Source organism: Tetrahymena thermophila (assembly GCF_000189635.1).
Source record: "Tetrahymena thermophila SB210 genomic scaffold scf_8254803, whole genome shotgun sequence".
Classification (NCBI taxonomy): Eukaryota; Ciliophora; class Oligohymenophorea; order Hymenostomatida; family Tetrahymenidae; genus Tetrahymena; species Tetrahymena thermophila.
The window spans coordinates 1878179-1901653 of record NW_002476559.1 but is presented as its reverse complement, the minus strand read 5'-3'; the positions used below and the strand labels follow the sequence as shown (position 1 = coordinate 1901653).

At 21.2% G+C, this 23475-nt stretch overlaps 4 protein-coding genes across 4 annotated transcripts in view; 2 read left to right on the top strand and 2 right to left on the bottom strand. All coding sequences in view use genetic code 6, as the record gives it.

The window, feature by feature from the left end:
* TTHERM_00016610 (transmembrane protein, putative) overlaps positions 1 to 2000 on the bottom strand; it is a gene marked incomplete at both ends in the record, with an annotated part of 2610 nt that extends 610 nt beyond the window's left edge. Inside the window, one exon of the mRNA XM_001008440.3 lies at positions 1 to 2000. This exon is cut by the window's left edge and continues 610 nt beyond it. Within this exon, the coding sequence (XP_001008440.3) occupies positions 1 to 2000 (2000 nt within the window).
* A 3333-nt stretch (positions 2001 to 5333) lies between these two features.
* On the top strand, positions 5334 to 7171 carry TTHERM_00016600 (methionine aminopeptidase; the record flags this gene model as incomplete). The annotated part of the gene is made up of 6 exons (XM_001008439.1): positions 5334 to 5544; positions 5630 to 5670; positions 5754 to 5931; positions 6089 to 6396; positions 6697 to 6990; positions 7043 to 7171. The coding sequence occupies 6 exons, from the start codon at positions 5334 to 5336 to the stop codon at positions 7169 to 7171; spliced, it is 1161 nt and encodes a 386-aa protein (XP_001008439.1).
* Positions 7172 to 7868: 697 nt separating this feature from the next.
* TTHERM_00016590 (papain family cysteine protease) lies at positions 7869 to 9038 on the bottom strand (the record flags this gene model as incomplete). The annotated part of the gene is made up of 1 exon (XM_001008438.3): positions 7869 to 9038. One exon carries the CDS (start codon positions 9036 to 9038, stop codon positions 7869 to 7871), a length of 1170 nt encoding a protein of 389 aa, XP_001008438.1.
* Positions 9039 to 10375: 1337 nt separating this feature from the next.
* TTHERM_00016580 (hypothetical protein) lies at positions 10376 to 23113 on the top strand (the record flags this gene model as incomplete). The annotated part of the gene is made up of 34 exons (XM_001008437.3): positions 10376 to 10414; positions 10471 to 10526; positions 10711 to 10800; positions 11111 to 11218; positions 11503 to 11592; positions 11676 to 11765; positions 11844 to 11933; positions 12236 to 12325; positions 12428 to 12517; positions 12818 to 12907; positions 13179 to 13268; positions 13568 to 13657; positions 13907 to 13996; positions 14906 to 14995; positions 15280 to 15369; positions 15640 to 15726; positions 16025 to 16114; positions 16400 to 16489; positions 17396 to 17485; positions 17803 to 17892; positions 18168 to 18257; positions 18336 to 18425; positions 18699 to 18788; positions 19372 to 19461; positions 19751 to 19840; positions 20188 to 20277; positions 20540 to 20629; positions 20899 to 20988; positions 21255 to 21344; positions 21625 to 21714; positions 21986 to 22072; positions 22358 to 22447; positions 22725 to 22814; positions 23026 to 23113. The coding sequence occupies 34 exons, from the start codon at positions 10376 to 10378 to the stop codon at positions 23111 to 23113; spliced, it is 2985 nt and encodes a 994-aa protein (XP_001008437.3).
* Positions 23114 to 23475: the final 362 nt, after the last annotated feature.

Genomic DNA, 23475 nt, shown 5'->3' with positions numbered 1-23475 from the left:
GTTTTTGGAGTAGAATTTGAATCACCTACAATTTCAAGCATATAGTTGCAATTTTAAACGCAATATTATCCATTAGATGATTAGTAACCTGTACAATTACTAGGATCTATACATACACCATTTTCTTATAATAGTTGACCACTTTCACACTTGTAAGCACATTAAGTAGCTTATGGGGAAGGTTTTACTTCAGGAAATTGGCACTCACTAACACATCTTTATCCATTAGCACTCAATATACCGGTGCATTTATTGATATCTTTACAAGATAAGCTAGCAATATCAAATATTTAACTGCTTGGACATTTTGATCTGCAGCTTATTCCATCTGTATCTAAGCCTAAGGGACAAATAACACAGAATAACTAATTAGTCAAAGGCATTATACCCTCATCAGGTCCGCAGGTTTTAACACAAGACTATCTATCAGCTGACACATAACTAGCACAGCTACTTATAGGCACACAAGTTTTGATAGCGCTATCCATAGAGAGGACATAACCTAGTTAGCATTGAGTTAAGCACATACCATCTTATTTTATTCCTGTACATTAAGATTAATTTTAGCATTATCTAAGTTAAACATCATATAGTTCATCAGTACCACAGCTATCATTACAAGATTTACCATCTGAAGAAAGCTTTTGCATACAGGGCAAGCATGTTAATAATTTCTAAGTAGGTAGTAATTAAGGGAATTATCCAGCTGGACATGAAGTAAGGCAGGTTAATCCATCCATAGACAAGTAATTAGTGCATTAAGTTATTGGACTACAGGTATTATTTGCTCCAACAAATTAAAAAAAGGGACAAGTTTCAACACAATAATTAGTCACAATATTATCTTTATTTTCTGTTAAAATGAAATGACCCTTTTAGCATTCAGCAACACATTAGAATTAATTAAAGTTTTATCCCTTCTCAGCATACTAATCTGAAGGGCAGTTTGCTAAGCATTTCTTTTAATCAATTGATATGTAGCCATTACAACTCTTTATACTTGGTAAACAAAATTTTCCAGTTGCATCTTAGATTGGACAAGTATCAGCACATTAATTTAATAAAGGATCAAAGAATTTATCAGCAGAGCAAGACTAGCAAATGCTATATTGTTAATCTTTAACTTAAACAGGCATCTAATTAGGAGGACAATTTTTAACACACCATTAGTTTTTATTATCATCTGTATAGACATTAAATTTGCATTGAGAAATTAAAATACAATTTTACATGTACAAAACTTCCCCAATATTGCATTAATTAACACAAGTAGATCCATCATTGCTGACATAAGGCAAAGAAGGAGGACACAACTAACATTAGATGTAAGATTAGCCTTAAACTTAAGGTAAAGCAATCTATTATTGAGGACATGAAGGCAAACATTCATACATATTAGCTGCAAGATAAAGATTACAGGAAATATTCTTAATAGCACCTGAGTTTCCATTGTTATTGTTATTATTATCAATGCTTGGTTTCTAATTTCCATCATTGTTTGTAGCACAAGCTCCACTAGCATAACAGTTAACACATAGTTTCGGAGTTTGAGTGTTATCAACAATATAAGTAGGAGGACATACAGATATGCAAGCTTATGATTCCCTAATAAAGTAAGCTTAACACTAAGAAGGGGAACTCAAGCATTTTTGAGTAGTATAGTCTGTAATCATATCAAATGGACAAGTCTCATAGCATTTTTCGTTTTCATCTTAGAATTAGCAAGGAATACAATATTAGTATTTTTTTCCTTATGCAGCTTTTATAGCAAATCCTTTTGGACACTAGCTTGAACAGACATTGTAGGTTTAGATGAAAAATTAAGTACAATAACTATCATCAGTCAAACAAGTTTTAGTATCAGCATTTCCTATTTAAGGATACACACACTTTGATACGCAATTACCATCTTTGTCAGTATAAAAGCGGCAAGAGCCAGCTAAAATCAAAGGCAAAAATCCTGCTATTATCAAGAATAGTAAAGTAGTTTTTAATTTCATTTAATTTTATTTATTTATTTAATTAAAATCAATTATAAACTTAAATTAAAACCTCTTTTTTATACCTTTTTTATCATTTGAACAAGAAACAAATAAATAAATATATTGAGCACTAAATATAAGAAGTAAAAAATTACAATTTTTACTATTTATTTTTCAGCATTTCCAAATTTGTAATCTAAATTTAATGTAAATAGATAATTCGAAAATTAATAATTTACAAATTAAAGATAAATATAAAATATTTATGTGATATTCTTCTCATAATCATCTTGAACAAACATTGATAATTTTTTTTTGATTTAGTAAGGAAATTATTCAAGATTGTTTTTCATTTTTTTAAATGAATATAACCAAAATTAGAAAATACTTTGTTTTTTCCTAATTTTCAATAAAATGATTATTGGATTACAAAAGAAATTATTTTTTGAATAATTTTAGATTCATAGCAATTTTTTTTATGAAATATTTTTAATAATCTTATCAATAAATATATATATTATTCTGCTTTTACTTATTTATCTGTTTTAATTTAAATATTTTAGATTTTATTTTTACGCAATAAATTCATACTTAAAAATTTTATAAAATCATTATTAAACTAAAATAAAAAACTCTATTAAAAAATTAAAAATGAAATATTTTTTGGTTAAAATTTAACATGATATATGATTTAAAATTTACAAATATGTTGATTGATTGTTTTCGTGAAATAATTTGAAGATATTTTAGGAACTCTTATAATAGTAAGCATCAAAATTGTAGACTTTTTATAAATATCATAATTAATACATGAAATAATTGTAAAATTTGAAATAAATAGACCATAAATATGTGAATAATAAAAGCTTTTATTTTTTATATAAATATTCTTAAAAATCTCTGATAAGTAAAGATGAGCGATGCTCAAAAATTATCAAGAAGTGATCATTTTTATAGTCATATTAATTTTAAACTTATATATATTTGCAATTAAATTTTAGATATAAGCATGATTGATTTTATATAAATTACGATATCACAAAAACCTAATTAAAAAATGTAATCACTCTCTAATTTTCAATTTCATAATATTCATGTTTAATTTTACCAGAAACTCATTTAAAATCCTTAAATTATTATTGCCAAAATTTGAATATAAGATGCTAAATACTTAAAAATATCGTGAATTATTAAAAAGTACTCAAAGATAAGATAAAGCAATTTTGTTTCTATTATTCATTATTTTAATCAATAATTTAATTTTCATAGTGTACAAGTTCATTTTTACCATAAATTCATTTATAATCTTAAATTATTAGTGTGCGTCATAATTAAAATGTTAGTTGTAAAATACTTAAAAATATTGTGGATTTAGATTAAAAGTGCTTAAAGATAACTAACTTAAGGCCTAATTGTTTCTGTTATTCATTAATTTGAATAAATAGTTTAATTTTCTAAACTAAAATTCAGCATTAGCCATAATGTTTCAAAATTATTTGTAGACTTTTTATTTTAGTAACTTAGATAAAAGAAAGAAGCAAAGAGACAAATATAAAAGAATAAGTAAATTAGGTTTATCTATAATCATTTTACCATAAAATATTTAAAATATTAAAGTTAACTAATTTTAATAAATTGTCTCTGGTATTTTTTTTATTTGTTTATCATTTTGTTTTCAGTCTCACAAAATTAATATAAAAGACATACAAACTTACTGAGATTTAGCAATAATTAGGACCAAATATTTAATAACAAAAAACTTCAAAAAATTGTCTAATTTTTGTTATAATTTCTAAACATGGCCTTGATTGAGTTTGCAACTATCTAAGAGAAATTAAAGTATATATATAAATTTTTTAAAGTGATTAGAAGCTTATCGATCATTTAATTTAAAGAGTTATTTCTATTAATTTTATTTTCTTCTATTCTTAGTTTACTATTTTCATTAATTTGATATCAAAAAGCATAATTCTTTACAAAATTTTTCGATATTCTTTTGTAGACTTTGTAGTATTTATATACTAAGATAAACTTATTTTTGTATTTTTGTTTTATCATTTTACAAAATTTAAAATAATTTTTAAAAATTTTATTCATATTTTAATGGATAAATAAGTAACTAATGGAATTTATCTGTATATTTTAAAAATTAAAAAATAAAATTCAAAGAATAATTCATAGTATTTATTGATTGCTTTATGATAAATAATAAGTCAAAAAATTAGCTTAAAAAATTCAAAAAAACTATTTAAATTTAATGGGTGAGCGATGAGTTTAGAATGATAGACCTATGTATCACAAAAAAATTAGTTATTTTAATAGATTTTATTAGATTAAAATTTATCTATTAATTAGCCTTATATGTAATTATCGTATATTTTTATTTAAGACAACATCTTTTTTTAACAAATAATATTTTTGGATACAATATTAAAAAATTGTATCTTAAATAGAAATTTGTTAATTTAATAGATTTTATTAAATTAAAAGTTACCTATTATCCTTCTTTGTAATTATCATATATTTTTATTTCAAACAGCATCTTTTTTTAACAAATAATATTTTTCAAACCAACATTTGACATGACTTAAATTTTATATTTAAATAATAAAAACGCTAATTATATTTTCGAATTAAATACACTTAAATTATTTAAATCTTAAAAATATTTTTCTAATTTAAAAATATTTTTTGAAGTTACTTGCTTGGATAGTGTAGTTTTATTCAAAAAGATAGATAGAATAATTGTTAGTTGAGAGAAGTAATTCAAATTGAGAAATAAATAAAAAATATTTTTAAATTTAATATTTCAAAAGCAACTCATACTATCTGATTTTACAACAGGTATTGTAAAATAGAATTTAATCAATTAATTTTTAATTTATTAAAAATACTTGCTAAATAAATAAAAAATGATATTAATTAAATTGTAGACTCGATAAACAACTATTATTTTTTTATTTTTCTAAGATAAATTTGTTATAATAATATATTAAAAAGCATTTATAAGATTAAGTTAGAATTATTTTTTTTGTGTATTAATTATACCATTAATAACTATTTTATTAATTTTTAGAATAGGGTTTAATTGATTTATTTTTATTAGCAATATGTCTAACATAACTAAGTATTTTTTATTTTGAGATTATTATATTAAATTAAAATAAACAAATCTTTAATTACTACTTTCGCTTAAAATTTTTATACTCTAATTACTAATTTAAGTAATTAATGAGAGATCTTCTTAGAAAGAATTAATTTAATTATAATATAAATACAGATTAATTTTGCAAATTTAATAGTTAATCATAATTACTTTGGTTAGTAAATTAGTTAGTAAAAAGTAGATAAATGGACGTCAAAGATACAACCACAACAGAAAAAACAACTGAAGATAAGCCTAAGTCTCAAGTTCTCCAATCTTGCAGCACTATAGGTTGTGGAAAACCTGCAAGTATGCATTGCCCTACTTGTCTTAAGTTAGGATTAGCTCCTTCTTATTTCTGCTCACAAGATTGTTTTAAAACTTTCTGGCCAATTCATAAGCTATTCCATAAAAAATGTAATTTTTTAGAATGAAAAACAAGCAAAAGAATAGAATATCAGCCAGCAATAAATTAAAAAATATTTTAATTATTAATATTTAGAGGAAGAATAAGCTGTTGCTAAAAGCAAATTCAATTATACAGTAAAATGTTTGTCAATTATATAATTGCAATTACGCAATTAAAGATTTATCATGAAGTTAAATCTATTTTTTTAATGATTTAGGGTACTTTAAGACCAGGAAAAATATCCCCTAGATTGTATGTACCTGAGCACATTAAAAAGCCTGATTATGCTACAAGCGGTATTCCTAACGATGAAATAAACTCCAAATTCACAAACAAAGTTATTGAAGTAAAATCATTCGAAGATATTGAAAAGATGAGAAAGGTTTCTTTGTTGGGTAAATAATTGAACATTTATATAAAAGCAAGCTATTAAATGAAATTTTAAAATAAAAAATGTTAAAATTAGCATTTCTACTAGCTTATTGAATGAATACTATTTTATAATATTGATTAAGAAATTAAATATTTATTTATTGCTTTAAATTATAATAGGCAGATAAGCTCTTGACTTAGGTCACAGTCTTGTTAGACCAGGTATCACTACCGATGAAATTGATAAGGCAGTTCATCAATTCATTATTGAAAATGATGCATATCCCTCACCTCTAAACTATCACAATTTCCCCAAGAGTATTTGTACTAGTGTTAACGAAGTTATTTGCCATGGTATTCCAGATGATAGACCTCTTGAAGAAGGAGATATAGTCAACTTAGATATTTCTCTTTATAAATTTGGCTATCATACAGATTTAAATGAAACTTATCATGTAGGTAAAGTTGCTGAATCATCTGCTTATTTGGTAATTAATTCAAATTATCTTCACAAATAAATTTATTATTTTGGATCAGTTTATTGAAATGCAAATCTAAATGAAAAAACTATGAAAAAAAAAATAAATATTTAAAGTTGAAGAAAATAATCAAAATGTATATTTATTTTTCTTATTCTTGACAGTGCTAATAGCATAGATATTGAATCTATTGCCATTATTCTAAAAAAATATAATAAATATTTTCAATCGATTGATTGATCAATAAATCAAAATTATTAATTAATTGCTTAAAATAACTAATCTCTTAAAAAATATTAACTTTTATAGGTAGAACATTCATATAGATGTTTAGAAGAAGCCATCAAAATTTGCAAGCCTGGTACTATGTATAGAGATGTCGGTAATATTATTGGTAAGTATATTCACGAAAGGGGTTTAGAAATCAATAGAACTTATTGTGGACATGGTATTGGTAATCTTTTCCACATTATGCCTACCATTCCTCACTACCCCAAAAATAAGGCTCCTAATTTCATGAAAGTTGGTCACGTTTTTACTATAGAGCCTATGATTAACCAGGGTACTCACCAAGATGTCTTATGGCCTGATGACTGGACTGCTGTAAAAAAATATATTTTATCAAAACATTTTCAATATACTTAACTATAAAAAGGTTACTGCTGATGGTTAAAGAAGTAGTTAATTCGAACACACACTTGTTATTACTGAAGGAGGTTACGAAATCCTTACTTCAAGACTTTCCACTTCCCCTGCTCTTGACTTTAATGTTGGAATCCTATGATGATCAAATAATAAAAATAAATAAATAAATAAATTAATTAATTATATACTTGTGCATAGAAACTAAACAGTATTAGAGTTAAAGCAGATAAATAGTTGCAATTATAATTTGATAAATAATGAATTAATATTAAAAATATTTATTTTTAATTTTTTTTAATTATTCTTTTAAACTAATATAATAATAGTATTTTATTAATTAGATATTTATTGCTTTTAAATTATTTTATAAAAAATAAACTCATTTAGTTTTTATATTTGAAAAGAAGTTTTCCAATTTTACTTTGAAAATTTGTTTAAAAAGTGATTAAATTGCTTAAAACTTAACATAATTTAAAAGTAAAATTATATTATTATGAAAACAGAAATAAGTATTTGAATTTTTTGTGGAATAATAGAAAATTGTATTAATTAACTATTTAAATTTATTAACCTTTTTTATTTTAAGACAGAAATGCTTAAAAATATTTTTTGATTACTTTTTAGGCAGCTTAATTTAAAAAAAAGAAATTTAAGTATTTATTATTGTTGAAAAAGAGTCATTTAAATTTGTGGTAAATATTTATCAATTTATGAATGAAATCATGTATGTTGTTAGTAAATTAATTAATGAATTTGATTTTATAAATTTATGGATTATATTTTGTTTGATATATAATATATAGAAGTCAATAATTAATCAATTTTCATTTAAATATTCAATATGGTTGTTCATAATCTTCATATTCCATAAACTTTTCAGAGTAAGCTTACTTGCTAACAATTGCAGTAGCAACTTAAGTATTAATACCACACATTCCAACACCTCTTTTTAGACGGAAATAACCTTATTCTCCCCATTTAGCTCCCCAACTGTTCTTGACATTCCAGAATTCAACACCATTATCAATACCATAACCAGTCAAAAGAACTGCGTGATTTAGGGTAGTCTTAGAGCAGAATTTTGGTGCAGAAATACCTTTTTTGTAAAATTATAGATAAGAAGCATCGAGAGCAACAGAGAGAGGACCTATTTCAAAGAGTTATTGCTTAATAGAGTCTTCATCTTTGGATAAAGCCTTCCAGTCTTCAATTTTTGCTGCAATTGGAACTTATCCTTGTCTGCAAGGGTAAGCAGTAGCGTTGCAATAAGGAACTGCAGGTCCACATAAAGTTTCATTGTATCCAGGAGCAGGACATGGGTAACAACCTCCATTACCAACGCAGTAGGGATAAGTCTCTTCTGAAGGAAGGCCACCAGCATTAATAACATAATCAAAGGCAAGATAAGGCCATCCACCAAAAACACCACAATCTGCATGACCTGTAGAAGGTTCTTAAGAACCATCACAATCAACAATTTGTTCTTCACTCAAAGAAACTAAAGGATTACCAGCCAAGAACCATTAGCCTTCAATGTTACCAGTTGTTGAGAAAGTCCAACAAGTACCAACAGTACCCTAATTCTTAACAGGAGTAACAGCTCCATGATCACGCCAATCGTAAGAAGTGGGAGCATCTTATGAAATTTTTTAGAATCCATGGTATCTAGAACCAGTGAAGTTTCTAGCATAGGTAGAAGGAATTAAAATTTATGATTTAAATTCTTCTGTTGTCATATCAGAAAACTAAGTGATTCCATATTCAGCAGTGCCTTCTTCGACTTAGTTCAGTTCGGAAATTATGTCTAAATTCTATCTAAATATTTCAAAGCGCCTTTGTTCTTCTAAAAAGTTATAGAATTTCTTGTGTTCAGCTTTGAATTTAGAGAAAAGCTATTTAACTTAAGTCAAATTCAACTACTTCGTAGAATTATAATGGAAATTCTGGTTTATTATGGCCATGCTAACACCTAGCATTGCCAATAAAAATACAAAAGTAATTCTCATTTCTTTATTCGATTTTTAATCTTTTGATTTGTTTTAAATGTATTTATTAAATTATTTATAATACTTATAAAAAAGTTTGATCATTATTTAAAGGCTTTACAATTAATGAACAAATGAATGAATTCCTTTTACTATTCTTTTAACTAAAACAACAAATAAATTCAAAAAAAAACTTATTTAGATTTCATTTCTTTTCTCACGATTGTATATTTAGTTGTCAGAAATAAATAAAGAAAGAAAGAAAGAATCTATTAGTGAATATATAAATTAATACTGCTTTTATGAATTCCGAAAGAAGATTTAAGGAAAAGTCATAGAATCCTTTTCTTTTACTTTCTAAATTCAAATTAGAAATAATTTTAAAGTAAATCCAAGTTAAATTAATAAATTTAATAATATAATCTAAAATATAAAGCTTAAAAGTTTATAGAGCAACTTTCTCAACAAAACTATCTTTCAAAAGAAAAAAAAATCTGATAAATAGACAAATTTAATTATTAAAAAATTTTGAGATATTTTTTAAAAAGTTTACACTTAATTTGATGTTATTCCATGCAAATAAGTTTGAAAATATATTAAAATAGTAATTCTCAAAATAAACAAAAATTTTCTTCTCAGATAGTGATAGTGTGTTTATTATTATTGTTTCCTAAAAAAGTTAAAATTGAAATTAACTTCATAAAATATTAATATACCATAAATTTTATTTAAATTTAAAAATTAATTAAGATTTGTTTGTTAAAAATTATAAAAAAAGTCTAAAATTAATTAAAAATTTGATTGAAAAATTAATTATAAAGATTGATATAAATTTACTTAGAATAATATTCTTTATCAATCAATAAATAAATATTAAATAACTAATATTTGTATCTAGTAACTAATTCTAATTTTTGATCGATTTATTTCTTTCAAAAAATTTTAATGATATCTGTATTAAATGTATTTAAATTCACTTCATTAATGGACTAAAACCTAAATATACAATATATTTAAATTGTTTGATAAAAATTTAAGTATATTAATAAATAGAATTTATCAACATATGAATACCCGTTTTTGATTCTTACTAGTTTTATAAGAAAAAACAAATTTTTAATAGAAATATTAAGATTTAATAAAATTAATTTTACTTTAACTTTTAGCTTTTTTGTGATTTCTCTTCCTAAAACAATATTTTTTAATTTGTATTTGATAATTTTTAAAATTTATTTTTCTTTTTGTCTGAATTAATTTGAAATAAAAGTTAATTAATTTATTAATATATTTATAATTAATTAATTAAATTTCCATAAATTGCTATATATTCAATATTTTTGAAAAATAAAATAAAACAAATGATATAATAGAAATAATATTTTAACAATCTTAAAGAAGTAAATATTTACTTTTTATTTATATTATTTCAATTTATATTTAATGACAACAAAAGTTTTTTAGCACTTAACTTTAATCATTTTAGGTTCTCCATATCCATCTGGAAAATAAGTAAGTATATTAGATTTATTAGTGTTACTAATTTTTATTTTATTTATACACATAGTTTTTAATTATTTTATTTTAATTATCATTCAATTATAGATGATTATTTATTTTTTACTTTACATTTTTTCTTCATTTTTTCCTTCTAACCAACTAATTATCTCTTTATTTTTTCTTCAATATTAAAAAGAAAAAATAATATTAGTGATGAAGATGCATTAATCTTAAGTTATGGTTTAGGCTAGTGCATTAATCTCTCAAATTTGACACTTGATCTAAGGTAAAAAGAGTTTATTTGTTTTCGATTATGATACTTTTGAATTCAAAAATTAATTTAAAAACAATATAACTAATTGTTTTAACTTATAATTTTTTATTAGCGTTTTATTTGATTTAATTTTATTATTTTTATTCTGCTATTGTTTTTTATTTATTTATTTATTTTGTTTATTTGTTAATTTAATTCATTTTTTCAATTAAAATTTTTGCTTTTATTTATAATTTCATTTTTTATTATTTCATATTTTTTCTTCATTTTTTCTTTCTATCTAACTAATTAACTCTTTATTTTTTCTTCAATATGTAAGAAGGAATAATTAAATTGAGGTAATTAGGGCAATTGGAAAAATTGGTGCATCAGGCATCGGTTCTGGTTTAGGAAAGTGCAATAATCTCTCAAATTTGACACTTAATCTAAGGTAAAAATAGTTTATTTGTAACAGATTGTAATATCTTTGAAAATAAAAATGAATTTAAAATAATATAACTAATTACTTTAACTTATTTATTTAATAGCTTTTATTTGATTTATTTTTCTTTTTTTTTCTTGAGTTTTTTATTTATTTATTTCTTTAATTTAACTCATTTTCATTTTGAATTTTTCTTTTTATTAGTAATTCATTTCATTTTATTTCATATTTTTCTTCATTTTTTCCTTCTAACTAGCTAATTAACTATTTATTTTTTCTCAATATTTAAAAAGGAGAAATAAAATAAGTGCAATTGGTGCATCAGACTTAGGTTCTGGTTTAGCAAAGTGCACTAATCTCTCAAATTTAACACTTGATATAGGGTAAAAACATTTATTTTTTCTTCATTTTTTCCTTCTAACTAACTAATTAACTCTTTATTTTTTTTTTTTCAATATTTAAAAAGGGAAAATTAAATTGGCCCAATTGGCGCTTCAGGCATAGGTTCTGGCTTAGGAAAGTGCAATAATCTCTCAAATTTAACACTTGATATAGGGTAAAAAAATATATTTTTTCTTCATTTTTCCTTCAAATAACTAATTAACTCTTTATTTTTTTTTCAATATTTAAAAAGGTAAAATTATATTGAAGCAATTGGCGCTTCAGGCATAGGTTCTGGCTTAGGAAAGTGCAATAATCTCTCAAATTTAACACTTAATCTAAGGTAAATATAGTTTGTTTGTTTTGGATTGTGATATTATTGAATATAAAAATGAATTTAAAATAATATCACTAGTTGCTTTTACTTATTTATCTATTTAATATATTTTATTTTATTTATTTTTCTTTTTTTATTCTGCTTATGTTTTTTATTTTTTTATTTGTTTGTTAATTTAATTAATTTTACATTTTCAAGTTTTGCTTTTATTATTTTTTAATTCATACATTTCTAATTATTTCAAATTTTTTCTTCATGTTTTCCAACTAACTAATTTACTCTTTATTTTTTCTTCAATATTTATAAAGAATAAATGAAATTGGTGATGGAGGTGCATTAGGTTTAAGTTCTGGTTTAGCAAAATGCACTAATCTCTCAAATTTGAAACTTGTTCTAGAGTAAAAATAATTTGTTTGTTTTGGATTGTGATATTTTTGAATATTAAAATGAATTAAAACAATATAACTAACTTTTTAATTTTTTCTTCAATATTTAAAAAGGTTAAATCAAATTAGTGCAAGTGGTACATCAGGCTTAGGTTCTAGCTTAGGAAAGTATACAAATCTCTCTAATTTAACACTTAATCTAAGGTAAAAATAGTTTATTTGTTTTGGATTGCGATATTTTTGAAAATAAAAAATTAAAAAAAACTAAATGCTTTAACTTATTAATATATTTGATTTTATTGATTAATTTTCATTTTTGTTATTCTGCTTGTGTTTTTATTTATTTATTTGTAAATTTATTTTTTAATTTACCTTATTTTTATATTTTCATATTTTGCTTTTATTATTTATTTCTAATACATTTCTTATTATTTCATAGTATTTCTTCATTTTTTCATGCTAAATAATTAATTATCTATCTATTTTTTCTTCAATATTTAAAAGTAAAAATGTAATTTGTTATAAAGGAGCATCAGGCATAGGTTCTGATTTATTAAAGTGCACTAATCTCTCAAATTTAACACTTGATCTAAGGTAAAAAAAGTTGATTTGTTTTGAATTGGGATATTTTTGAATATTAAAATTAATTTAGAATAATAATACTAACTGTTTAACTAATATCTTTATTAGCTTTTTATGATTTTGTTTTTATTTATTTATTTGTTTGTTAATTTAACTTATTTTTATATTATCAAGTTTTATTTAAAAATTAAATTCGTTTTTTATTATTTCATATTTTTTTCAATTTTTAATTCGAACTAACTAACTAACTAATTAACTATTATTTTATTCAATATTTAAAAAGGGAAAATTAAATTGGTGATGAAGGTTCATCAGGCTTAGGTTTTTGTTTAGCAAAATGCACTAATCTCTCAAATTTGACACTTGATTTAGGGTAAAAACAGTTTATTCGTTTAGGATTATGATATTTTTGAATATAAAAATGAATTTAAAATAAAAAAAATAACTGCTTTCAATTATTTATTTATTAACTTTTTATTTGATTTGTCCTTTTTTTATCCTGGTTGTTTTTTTTAACTAATTAATTTCTTTTTTTTTGTTAATTTAACTAATTTTTTTATTTTCAAGTTTTGTTTTTATTATTTATTCATACTTTTCTTTTTATTACATATTTTTTCTTTATTTTTTGCTTCTACTAAATAACTTTATATTTTTTCTTCAATATTTAAAAAGGAAAAATAAAATTGGTGAAGAAGGCTCATCAGGCTTAGCTACTGGTTTAGCAAAGTGTACTAACCTCTTAAATTTGACACTTTATCTAATGTAAAAACAGATTTTGTTTTGGATTGTGATATTTTTGAATTTAAAAATTAATTTAAAATAATAAATCTTACTGTTTTACTTTAATAAATTATTAGCTTTTTTTTTTATTCAACTTGTAATATTTAATTGCTTATAATTGAACTCAGTTTTATATTTTCAAGTTTTATTTAACTACTAAATTTATTTTTTTTCAATTTTTCCTTCTCACTAACTAACTAATTAACTATTATTTTCTTCAATATTTAAAAGGGTAAATTAAATTGGTGATGAAGGTTCATCAGGCTTAGGTTCTTGCTTAGCAAAATGCACTAATCTCTCAAAATTGACACTTCATTTAGAGTAAAAATAGTATATTTGTTTTGGATTATGATATTTTTGAACATAAAAATGAATTTAAAATAATATAACTAACTGGTTTAAATTATTTATTTATTAGCTTTTATTTGATTTTTCCTTTTTTTGTCCTGCATGTGTTTTTTAATTTATTTATTTCTTTGCTTTTCATGTTTTGCTTTTATTATTTATTCATACTTTTCTTATTTTTGTATATTTTTTCTACTAAATAATTTGACATTTTTTCTTCAATATTTAAAAAGGAAAAATAAAATTGGTGATAGAATAGAATAGAAATACTCGCACATATAAATGCACTCAGAATACATCTTAAAATTAATTATATTTTATTTTATTTTATTTTTTTTTTTCATTATAATTTTTTTATATATTTTTCTTTATATTATTATGTATTTATTAAGTGTTTTTATTTTTTCTTTTTCTTTTTATATGCTTTACATATGAATTTAAGAAATTTCATATTTTACAGTCTAAGTTCACTAAGTTCACTAAGCACAAGCATGCCACGCCTGCCACGCCTGCTAGGTTCATTTTTACACCCCTCCCTTTTTTAATAGATTTTGGACAAAAAAACCTCTTAAATTTGACACTTTGTCTAGGGTAAAAATAGATTATTTGATTTGGATTGTGATATTTTTGAATTTAAAAATTAATTTAAAATGATAAATCTTACTGCTTTACTTTAATTATTTATTATCTTTTTATTTGATTTATTTTTCTTTTTTTTTATTGTTCTTGTAATATTTATTTATTTATTTGCTTATAATTTAACTGATTTTTATATTTTCAAGTTTTATTTAACTATTAAATTCATTTTTTATTATTTCATATATTTTTTTCAATTTTTCCATTTTATTAACTAATTAAATATTATTATCTCCAACATTTAAAAAGATTAAATTAAATTGGCGATGAAGGTTCATAAGGCTTAGGTTCTTGTTTAGCAAAATGCACTAATCTCTCAAATTTGAAACTTAGTCTATGGTAAAAAAAATTATTTATTTTGGATTGTGATATTTTTGAATTTAAAAATGAATTTAAATAATAAATCTTATTGTTTTACATTAATTAATTATTAGATTTTTATTTGATTTATTTTTCTTTTTTTTTATTCTTCTTGTAATATTTATTTATTTGCTTATAATTTATATTATTTTTATATTTTCAAATTTTATTTAACTATTAAATTCATTTTTTATTATTTCATATATTTTTTTCAATTCGTCCTTCTAACTAATTAAATATTATTTTCTTCCATATTTAAAAAGGGAAAATTAAATTGGCGATGAAGGTTCATCAGGCTTAGGTTCTTGTTTAGCAAAATGCACTAATCTCTCAAATTTGACACTTAACCTATGGTAAAAAAAATGTATTAGTATTGATTATGATATTTTTGAATTCAAAAATGAGTTTAAAATAATATAACTAACAGTTTAACTTATTTATTTATTAGCTTTTTATTTGATTTATTTTTCTTTTTTTATTCTTCTTGTTATTTTTTATTTATTTGCTTGTTTGTTAATTTAACTAATTTTTTCATAATTCATTTTTTATTATTTATAAATTTTATTCATATTTCCTTCTAACCAACTAATTAACTCTTTATTTTTTCTTCAATATTTATAAAGGATGAATGAAATTAGTGCTGGTGCATCAGACTTAGGTTCCGGTTTAGGAAAGTGCACTAATCTATCAAATTTGACACTTCATCTAGGGTAAAAACAGTTTATTTGTTTTGGATTGTGATATTTTTCAAAATAAAAATGAATTTAAAATAATGTAACTAACTGTGTTTACTGATTTGTTTATTAGCTTTTTATTTGAATTATTTTTTTTATTCTGCTTGTATTTTTTATTTATTTATTTGTTTCTTTGTTTGATAATTTAACTCATTATTTCATTATCAAGTTTTGCTTTTATTATTAATTAATTTCTTATTATTTCATATTTCTTCTTCATTATTTCCTTCTAAATAACTAATTAACTATATATTTTTTCTTCAACATTAAAAAGGGACAATTAAATTAATGCTATTGGGGCATTAGGCTTGGGTTCTGGTTTAGGAAAGTGCACTAATCTCCTAAATTTGAAACTTGATATAGGGTAAAAACAGTTTATTTATTTTGGATTGATATTTTTTTGAGTATAAAAATTAATTTAAAATAAAAAAACTAACTGATTTCATTTACTTATTAGGTTTAATTTGATTTATTTTTTTATTTTATTTTGATTGTTTTTTTATTTATTTTTTTGTCTGTTAATTTAACTCATTTTCTCATTTTAAAGTTTTAATTTTATTAATTAATTTCTTATTATTTCATATTTTTTCTTCATTTTTGTTTTTAACTTACTAATTAACTTTATATTTTTTCATTAATAATTAAAAAGAATGAATGAAATAGATGATGAAGGTGCATCAGGCTTAGTTTCTGGTTTAGGAAAGTGTACTAATCTCCTAAGTTTGAAACTTGATCTAGGGTAAAAACTGTTTATTTATTTTGATTTGTGATGTTTTTAAATATAAAAATTAATTTGAAGATATAGCTAACTCTTTTCATTTATTTATTATCTAGTTATTTTGAATTATTTATCTTTTTTTATTTTTTATATATCTTTATTATTTTTGATTTAAAATAAAAATATTTTATTTATTTTTTTAGTAATTTAATCTAATTTATATTAATAGCGACAACAATATTGAGAAATTAAAATAATTGAAAGCAAAATGCCTTTAATTAAAAAGATTAGTTAATTTTAAAATGTATTTTATATGAAAAATAAGTGGTGATAAGGCCAATAAATATAAATATATTTGAATACTTTAATATAATATGTTTCATATTTTAATATACTGTAATCAGATAAATTAACCTAAAATATATAGCACTTTGCAATTTTAAAAAATAGTCATCGTTAATAATTTTTAAAATTTATTTGTGTTTTTTTATATTGATATAAAAGTTAATTAATTTATCAATATATTTATAATTAATTAAATTTGCATAAATTGATAGTCATCATTTTTGAAAAATAAAATAAAACAAATGATATAATAGAAATAATATTTTAACAATCTAAAAGAAGTAAATATTTACTTTTTATTAATATTATTTCAATTTATATTTATTGACAACAAAAGTTTTTTAGCACTTCATTTTAATCGCTTTAGGTTCTCCATATTAATCTGGAAAATAAGTAAGTATATTTGATTTGTTAATATTATTAATCTTTATTTTATTTAGAGAGATATCATTTAATTATTTTAAATTAATTATCATTCAATTTTTATATAGATTATTATTTATTTTTTGTTTTGCATTTTTTCTTCATTTTTTCCTTCGAATTAACAAATTATCTGTTTATTTTTTCTTCAATATAAAAAAGGAAAAATAATATAGATGATGAAGGCGCATTAATCTTAAGTTATGGTTTAGGAAATTAGATTAATCTCTCAAATTTGACACTTGATCTAAGGTAAAAACAGTTTATTTGTTTTGGATTATGATATTTTTGAATCTAAAAATGAATTTAAAAAAATATAATTAATTGTTTTAACTAATATTTTTTTATTAGCTTTTTATTTGATTTAATTTTTTTTTTTTTATTCTGCTGGTGTCTTTTTTATTTATTTATTAATTTATTTGTTTGTCGTTTGTTCATTTAACTAATTTTTTCATTTAAATTTTCGCTTTTATTTAGAATTTCATTTTTTTTATTATTCCATATTTATTCTTCATTCTTTCCTTTTAACTAATTAATTAACTCTTAATTTTTCTTCAATATTTAAAAAGTAAAAATTAAATTGGCGCGATTGGTGCATCAGGCTTAGGTTCTGGTCTAGGAAAGTGTAATAATCTCTCAAATTTGACACTTAATCTAAGGTATAAATAGTTTATTTGTTTTGGATTGTGATATTTTTAAATATAAAAATAATATAACTACTGCTTTTACTTATTTATTTAATAGCTTTTATTTGATTTATTTATTTTTTTTTTCTTGTGCTTTTTAATTATTTATTTATTTCTTTAATTTAACTCATTTTTTGATTTTGAATTATTATTTTTATTATTAATTCATTTCATATTATTTAAATTTTTTCTTCATTTTTTCTTTTAATAGCTAATTAAATCTTTATTTTTCTTCAATATTTAAAAAGGAGAAATTAAATTGACCCAACTGGTGCATCAGGCATAGTTTCTGGTTTAGCAAAGTGCACTAATCTCTCAAATTTGGCACTAAATCTAGGGTAAAAACACAAATTTTTTTTCATTTTTTCCTTCTATCTAACTAATTAACTCTTAATTTTTCTTCAATATTTAAAAAGGAAAAATTAAATTGGCGGAATTGGTGCATCAGGCATAGGTTCTGGTTTAGGAAAGTGCACTAATCTCTCAAATTTGAACCTTAATCTAAGGTAAAAATAGTTTGTATGTTTTGATTGTGATGTTTTTGAATATAAAAATGAATTTAAAATAATATAACTAGTTGCTTTAACTTATTTATTTATTTATTAGATTTGATGTTTTTTTTCTTTTTTTTATTTGTTTGTTAATTTAACTCATTTTAACATTAACAAGTTTTGCTTTTATTATTTATTAATTCATAAATTCTTATTATTTCATATTTTTTCTTCATTTTTTCCAACTAACTAATTAACTTTTTTTTTTTTTCTTCAATATTTAAAAAGTGAAAATAAAATTGGTGATGAAGGTGCATAAAGCTTAAGTTTTGGTTTAGGAAAGTGTACTAACCTCTCAAATTTGAGACTTGTTCTAGAGTAAAAATAGTTTAATAGTTTTGGATTGTGATATTTTTGAATAGAAATCGAATATATTTTTTGATCGATTCAATTTTCTATTTTTGAAGCGATATCAAAATTAAAATCCATTTTATTAAATTAAAAACTATTTCAATATATTATTAAAAAATATTTTATTACATTATTTTTTTCTTTTTAATTTAATTTTATAGAAAAGACATTTTATTTTAACTAATAAAATAATCTTTACAATATATTTATATCATATGTTTCATAATACCATACCCCTCCCATATCCATCCTCAAAATTTATCAAAACTTATGCTATTAAAAAATAATCGAGTTTTTATATAATCAGTTTATCTATTATTTTGAATCGATTCCCACCTCTATATTTGAATATAAAAATGAATTTAAAACAGTATAACTAACTGTATTTTTTTTTTTGTGCTTTTTTTATTTATTTATTTCTTTTTTCTAATTTAACTCATTTTTTCATTTTCAAGTATTGCTTTTATTGTTAATTAGATAATCCATTTCTTATTATTTGATATATTTTTTTTCATTTTAACTAACTAATTAACTATTAATATTTAAAAAGGCTAAATCAAATTAGTGCAATTAGTGCCTCAGGTTTAGGTTCTTCTTTAGGAAACTGCAATAATCTCTTAAATTTGACACTTAAACTAAGGTAACAACAATTTATCTGTTTTGGATTGTAATATTTTAGTATATAAAAATGAATTTAAAATAATATAACTAACTGCTTTAACTAATATATTTATTAGCTTTTATTTGATTTATTTATTTATTTTTTTTGTGGTTTTTATTTATTTATTTATTTGTTTATTCATTTAACTCATTTTTATATTTTCAAGTTTTGCTTTTTTTATTTATTATTAATTAATTTCATAACATTTCTTCTTATTTAACTACTAACTCACTAATTAACTTTATGTTTTTCTTCAATATTTAAAAAGTAGTAATGAAATTGGTGACGGAGGTGCATCAAGTTTAAGTTAAGGTTTAGCAAAGTGCACTAATCTTTCAAATTTGGTACTTGTTCTAGAGTAAAAATAGTTTGTTTGTTTGTTTTGGATTGTGATATTTTTGAATATTAAAATTAATTAAAATAATATCTCTAACTATTTTAATTTTTTTATTTATCAGCTTCTAATTTAATTTAATTTTTTACTGTAATTGCGTTTGTTATTTCTTTCTTTCTTTCTTTGCTTGCTTGTTTACTTACTTACTTGCTTGCTTGCTTGCTAATTTAATTTAATTTATCTTTTCTTTTTGAATTTTGAATTTTTACTTTTATTATTAATTAAAAATTTATATCTTATTATTTCATAAACTTTTTTTTTCTTTCTAACTAACAAATTAACTATTTTTATTTTCTTCAATATTTAAATAGGCTAAATCAAATTAGTTCAATTGGTGCATCAGGCATAGGTTCTGGCTTAGGAAAGTGCACTAATCTCTCTAATTTAACACTTAATCTAAGGTAAAAACAGTTTATTTGTTTTGGATTGTGATATTTTTGAATATAAAAATTATTATAAAATAATATTATTAAATGCTTTAACTTATTAATTTATTTTATTGATTAATTTTCTTTTTTTTATTATTTTTGCATGCTTTTTTATTGATTTATTTCTTTGTTTATTTTTTAATTTACCTTATTTTTCTATTATAATGTTTTGCTTTATTATTTATCAATGATACATATCTTATTATTTCATATTTTTTCTTCAATATTTAAAAAGGAAAAATAAAATTGGTTCAATTGGTGCTTCAAGCTTAGGTTCTTATTTAGTAAAGTGCATTAATCTCTCAAATTTGACACTTAATCTGAAGTAAAAAAAGTTTATTTGTTTTGAATTGTGATATTTTTGAATATTAAAATGAATTTAAAATAATATTACTAACTGTTTTAACTTATATTTTTTATTACCTTTTTATTTGATTAATTTTGTTTTTATTTATTTATTTGTTTGTTAATTTAACTCATTTTTATATTTTCTAGTTTTGTTTAATTATTTCATTTTTTTTTTGATTTTATCCTTTTAACTAACTAACTAACTAACTAACTAATTAACTATTATTTTCTTCAATATTTAAAAAGGGAAAATTAAATTGGTAATGAAGGTTCATCAGGCTTAGGTTATTGTTTAGCAAAATTCACTAATCTCTCAAATTTGGCACTTAATCTATAGTAAAAAAAATTTATTCGTTTTGATTTAAAATAATATAACTAACTGATTTAAATTATTTATTAGCTTTTATTTGATTTGTCCTTTTTTATCCTGCTTATTTTTTTTAATTAATTTATTTCTGTGTTTTTTTGTTAATTTAACTCATTTTTTAATTTTCAAGTTTTACTTTTATTATTTATTCATACTATTCTTATTATTAAATTTCTTTTCTTTATTTTTTACTTCTACTAAATAACTTTATATATTTTATTCAATATTTAAAAAGGTAAAATAAAATTGGCGATGAAGGTGCATCTGGCTTAGCTTATGGTTTAGCAAAGTGTACTAACCTCTTAAATTTGAAACTTGATCTAGGGTAAACACAGATTATTTGTTTTGGAATGTGATATTTTTGAATTTAAAATAATAAATCTTACTGTTTTACTTTAATTAATTATTAGCTTTTTATTTGATTTATTTTTCTTTTTTTTTATTCTTCTTGTAATATTTATTTATTTATTTGCTTATAACTTAACTCATTTTTATATTTTCAAGTTTTATTTAACTATTAAATTCATTTTTTATTATTTCATATTTTTTTTCAATTTTTCCTTCTAACTAACTAATTAACTATTATTTTCTCAAAATTTAAAAAGTGAAAATTAAATTGGTGATAAAGGTTCATCAGGCTTAAGTTCTTCTTTAGCAAAATGCATTAATCTCTCGAATTTATAACTTGTTCTTTGGTAAAAAAATTTATTGGTTTTGGATTATGATATTTTTGAATAAAAAATGAGCTTAAAATAATATAACTAACAGTATTAACTTATTTATTTGTTAGCTTTTTATTTGATCTATTTTTATTCTTCTTTTTATTTTTTATTTATTTGCTTGTTTTTTAATTTAAATAATTTTTTCAAAATTCATTTCTTACTTACTTATTATTTCATATTTTTTCTTCATACTTCCTTCTAACCAACTAATTAACTATATATTTTTTCTTCAATTTTAAATAAGGATGAATAAAATTAGTGCTGGAGCATTGGGCTTAGGTTCTGGTTTGGGAAAGTGCACTAATCTATCAAATTTGACACTTGATCTAGGGTAAAAACAGTTTATTTGTTTTGGATTGTGATATTTTTCAAAATAAAAATGAATTTAAAACAATGTAAGTAACTGTTTTTAATGATTTATTTATTAGCTTTTTATTTGATTTATTTTTTTTATTTTGCTTGTATTTTTTATTTGTTTGTTTCTTTGTTTATTAATTTAACTCATTTTTTCATTTTCAAGTTTTGCTTTTATTATTAATTCATTTCATATTTTTTCTTCATTTTTTCTTTTTAAATAACTAATTAACTATATATTTTTTCTTCAATATTGAAAAAGGGACAATTAAATTGGTGCAATAGGGGCATCAAGCTTAGGTTTTAGTTTAGGAAAGTGCACTAATCTCCTAAATTTGAAACTTAATCTAGGGTAAAAACAGTTTATTTATTTAGTGTGATTTTTTTTAATATAAAAATTAATTTAAAAAAATATAACTAACTGATTTAACTTACTTATTAGGTTTAATTTATTTTTTTTTATTTTATTTTGATCGTTTTTTTTATTTCTTTGTCTGTTAATTTAACTCATTTTTATCATTTTAAAGTTTTAATTTTATTAATTAATTTCTTATTATTTCATATTTTTTATTCATTTTTGTTTCTAACTTACTAATTAACTTTATATTTTTTCTTCAATATTTAAAAAGTATGAATGGATTAGATGATGAAGGTGCATAAGGCTTAGTTTCTGGTTTAGGATATTGCACTAATCTCCTAAATTTGAAACTTGATCTAAGGTAAAAACATTTATTTATTTTGGATTGTGATATTTTTGAATATAAAAATTAATTCTAAGCGATATAACTAACTCTTTTCATTTATTTATTATCTAATTTTTTTTTATTTATTTATCTTTTTTATATTTTGTTAACATCTTTATTATTTTTGATTTAATATAAAAATATTTTATTTATTTTTTTAGTAATTTACACTAATTTATATTAATAGTGACAACGATATTGAGAAATTAAAATAATTTAAAGCAAAGTGCCTTAAATTAAAAAGATTAGTTGCTTTTAAAATGTATTTCTTTTGATAAATAAGTGATGAAATAAGGCTGATAAAAATAAATATATTTGAATCCTTTAATATAATATGTTTTATATAGTATTGTTTTCTTTTCATCATAAATATGTAATATGATTTTTACACACCCTCTCTCTAGGTATTTCGTCTGGAGTGAAATTTTTCTACAATGCTATGATATAAATATATTTTTTAAAAGATAAATCAGTTTTTTACTTACTTATTTATACATATATATATATATTTGCTTTGCTGCTTAAATATTTACAAATTTATTTGGTTATGTTTGAACTTAAATATTTATAATTAATTTTTTTTAAAAATATTTTTTATTTATTAAATTTTTTGGTTAATTTTTACATTTTTTAGGAT